The 4393-nt window shown below is 45.3% G+C and overlaps 1 protein-coding gene across 2 annotated transcripts in view; it reads left to right on the top strand.

The window, feature by feature from the left end:
• NUSAP1 (nucleolar and spindle associated protein 1) overlaps positions 1-4393 on the top strand; it is a 39009-nt gene that overhangs the window by 33420 nt on the left and 1196 nt on the right. For both annotated transcript variants that reach the window (XM_066608533.1, XM_066608532.1), the window contains exon 11: positions 1710-1812. In XM_066608533.1, coding sequence (XP_066464630.1) covers positions 1710-1812 — 103 coding nt within the window. The remainder of the gene's footprint in view (positions 1-1709; positions 1813-4393) is intronic.

Consider the following 4393-nt stretch of genomic DNA (forward strand, 5'->3'; position numbering starts at 1 on the left):
TGATGTTTCGGCGCCTATGGCTCCACAGTTTCATCTTCGGATGCCTATTGGGTACGGATGGTACAGGAAACGGTCGTTATCTACCCGCTGTATGGCCTACTGCCGGTATCAGGATCCACTTCGGTGAGGTATCGGTGGGCACCTTCTCGGTAGTTACAGGGAACGCTCCAGGGCAGGTTTCTCGGTTGACTACGCCGGAGTTCCTCGTGCAGGTAGCATGCTTCAGTCACGCTGGCGCGCTGCCGGTAATTCCGGCAACTCCGACTGGATCCCTGCTTTTCCAGAGTGGACTCCTTACAATGACTCTGCCTTGCAGAAATTCAGCAAGGTCATATTCTCAGGCCGTATTATTCGGAAGGCGTGTGCCTCGTCCGAAGCTCCTTGTCTGGGTTTTGTTTTTTTCTTCCCTCAGAGGGTGGATGGGGCTGTTATTTAGGCCCTTTAGGCTCTGTCTGAGCATGCGGGATACCTAGCCATCCATTAACGCTGGTCGCAGTTGAAGGACAGATTGCGTCCTTACACATGCGACGCCTTATATTTTCCCGCCCCCTTGGGTACTGCTCTAGAACGTCCCAAGGTCTTTGCTGTGTCCCCCAATGATAACAGACGAGAAAACAAGATTTTGTAAGAACTTACCGTAAAATCTCTTCTCGTCTTGTTCATTGGGGGACACAGCACCCACCCAGTCTGGTATCGGAACTGTGACGTATACTCCCTAGGGGAGGGTCCGCGGTACAGTCGCACACGGTGTTGGAATGAGTTACAGTTCGTGAGTATGGTTATTTATTATCTATTATTGTCATATCCTACTGGCTGCTCCTACTGCTTGCACACAAACTGAGCTAGCATGCTGCTTGCAGGAGGGGTATAGCTAGTGGGAGGAGTTAACACTTTTGTGCTTAGTGTCGCCTCCTAGTGGCAGAAGCTATACCCAAGGTCTTTGCTGTGTCCCCCAATGAACAAGACGAGAAAGAGATTTTACGGTAAGTTCTTACAAAATCTTGTTTTTGAAATGCCATGTGCCAAATCTTAGTATTGTTTAAAGAGACTGTTTCACCCTCAGGCAAATGCCTACCCTCAGATCATCGGGGCCTGATGGATTGTGAAATAACTCTTTACAATACTATTCTCAATTGAAGGACATTTCGAAAATTAATCACACGACTACAGCATAGGTGATAAGCATTTGATCCCAGAGACCCTGACAATGTGCTAAAAGAGGGGTCCACAGTGCACCTATTCCTCTGCAGGCACACCTGTAAGGAGACGTTCTAATGGAGTGTTGATGAAGGGCTACCAATTTCTAATTAGCCTATGCACTGCGATGATCATGTGAGCAGCACTGGCCAATCACAGAGCAGGTATAGTGCATTGGTAGTCCAAGACTGAGTTATCAGCTGGTCAAAAGGTGGCAACAGGGTCAGGAGAAGATCGAGTGCAGGTAATATAACCACTCCGGTCCTGGGACACAATTTTGGGTTGCTTTAAGATTTAATACTTGTGAGACGAGACTACTGACCTATTTCCAAATGAATGGTATTCATTATTTTTAAGCAACAGAGGCTGGGCTTATACAGCAATTCCAGAAAAATGTGATCCACTTCTACAAATTAGATATAATTATAATAAAGATTTCAATTTTTTTTTGTTACTGTATCTAACTTCTTTTTATCTGTTTGTCTTTTTTTTTAATATATCCTATTTTAAAGGCAAACTGAAGCCTTGGGGAGATACTAAAGAAAACAGCACCACAGAACAGAGCAAGTCTTTCTTGCTGAAAAATACATACAAACAACCTCCCCTTTCAACCAGGTATTTAAAGGAAGTTATAACCTAGAGGGGGGTGGGGGTTAGTGTGCCTGATGTTCTCTACAGTGAAAGCAGTGAGGAAGGGCTCCTGTTGCAGTTATTTGCCTTACTGCTCGATGTGATAAGGAAGGAGGAAAGTGATGATCACCAGGCATGCACATAAAAGTTTGCTAGTTGTACATTTTCCCAAATAAATGGCTGCCCATGTTGGGCTCTGTTCACATCTGCAGCAGATCTCTGAGGCAAAATGATGGACAAGATAACATCACATGCTGCACTTTTTTGTCCAGTAAAATGCCAGGCACTGTTCATGTCAGTTAACTATAACTTTTGGTTTTTGGCTCCTATGATGGAGCCAAACAATGAAAGTGCCTAGTGCATGTGTGAAAAGAGCCTAAAGGTCCATTTACACGCAAAGATGATCGCTCAAAATTCGTCAGAAGCTGACCGGTTTTGAGCGATCATTTTGTATTAGGTACTAATCGGCTAATCAGCAGATTAGTAGCTAACTTGCTTCATTTGCATGTATTTAGAGAACAATGGGTGGTCTGTTCTCTAAATATATTGCTTTTGGTTTGCCTCAGCCTGCATACAATGCTATCAGCGCTCCCTGCGGAGAACACAGCAGGCTGTCCCTCTTATCAGGGCTGGCAGATTTTATGCTGAAGTGAGATGGAAAAAGAGTGCACGATGGGCACACATTTACACGCAACTGCTATCGCTCAAAAGCCATCATTTAGACGAATTTTGAGCGATATTTGTTTCATGTAAATCGGCCTTAATATATATGACAATACAAGTACCTAATAAGAGCATCCCAGTACAATAGACTGCCAGTCTTTCTCTAGCAGCCCTTTTAATCTTTTTTCATATCTATTTAAAATGCATGAAATTGTGTAGCTTTAAAATATAGAGTGCCACTTGTAAGCGATATGATTTGACATTATTTGTGCAAATCCATGTATAGCTTATTCTTTGATAGTAGGGTAGTATCCTGGATTATCCACCTTTTAGTAGGTATGTACTGTAGGTAGTTTATAAAAAGGCATCAGCTCAAAGTCCCTACATTCTTCACTATAGGGAAATCTCATCAGGGGACTGGGGCAGTGCATGAGGCAGCAACCATTGGGACATGCCCAGTATTTATAGCCGATCCAACATTAACCAGCCGCAGCATTAACTCAGCCAGAGGTGTCATTATTATGCAGTAAAAATGGCTCACATGATCTGATCTCTCTGCCATTATTAGTCGCATGGTAATTAAATCTCTGGTTAAGGCTATAGTATGACATTGGTTGTTTTAGCAGTTATTCACTCTTATATGTGAGACAATGTTCCTAAATTGACGTGCTGCTGTATCGTATAATTGATGATGTTATTGAGTTCAGATCATGTGATTGGCTATTGTTGTATTGCAGTGCTACCTCTGAGTCACTGCTGTGTACAGCAGCAGGTTGAAGTTTTAAGCATAAGCTATAAATACTGGGCCTGCTACCTCTTACGCACTGTACCAAATGCCTGATGAGGTACGTCCATTCAGTGGTAGTCCGAATTATTCATCACATGACTGTGACTACATCAAAGGTCCTTCATCCCCAGTGAGCGAGTTGCATGCTCCACCCCTGGTCACCTGACTGACATCACAGGTTCTGTACGCACAAAGCAGCTGTCCGGCTAGGCGGTCGTTAGTATTCCATAGCAACTGAGGCCACAGGGGGTGTGTAGTCTGCCTGTAATCTGCACAAGGATGCAGGACATTGAAGAAACCTGGTATATGCAGATCTTCTTCCCCCTCTTCCCGCATAGCTGGTTGCTAGCATGCTGTGTAGCAAGAAGGCACATAGGGCAAGCATGCTCTCTTCAGTTTTTGGGTGCCTCTTGGCTGTGTTGGCGTGCGCAAAGGATTGACAGACTATTTAAACTACAAGTGAAAAAGTTAATCCTCACTGTTGTGAATGTACCGGTACATGATAGAGAGCTGCACGTAGGAAATCTAGTTATCAGTTGGCACCCAGCAGTCAAGGAGGTTGAAGTGCTGGACTGCCAATATTCCTGTGAGTGTGACCGAGCAGTAGTACTCCTGACTGAAGAAATGCTAACTCTTAGGCTGGGTTCTCACAGGGCGGATTCTCTGCGAAAATCCCGCGGTTTGGCCGCAGCGAAAAACCGCGAGATTTCCGCCGGGAGAACCACTGCTGCAAAACCCACGGCGGCTTTGAAGCGGCCCGGCCGCACGCTCTTCTGCTGCGGCTGGCGCTCCCATCGGGGAGAGCGTGGCCGCAGCGGGGGAAAAAAATGGACATGCTGCGGTCGACAAATCCGCGCCGCAGCAGATTTGCCGTCCAGTGTGGATGAGATTTCTGAGAAATCTCGTCCACAGGGCTGGCTAATTCAGGGATTAGCGGCCGCGTGCGGATTTGCCGCGGCGAAGTTCCGCGCGCGTGAACCCAGCCTTAGGTTAGTGCATACAGCTAGTATGTATTTTCAATATATGGGACTTGGATGTAATGATGACTAACCCCTTTGGTTAGTTGTGAAATTTACTTTTACATTCTTTCATACATTAATTTTTCTGTGCCTTTAG

Source organism: Eleutherodactylus coqui, chromosome 6 (assembly GCF_035609145.1).
Source record: "Eleutherodactylus coqui strain aEleCoq1 chromosome 6, aEleCoq1.hap1, whole genome shotgun sequence".
In the NCBI taxonomy this organism is placed as follows: domain Eukaryota; kingdom Metazoa; phylum Chordata; class Amphibia; order Anura; family Eleutherodactylidae; genus Eleutherodactylus; species Eleutherodactylus coqui.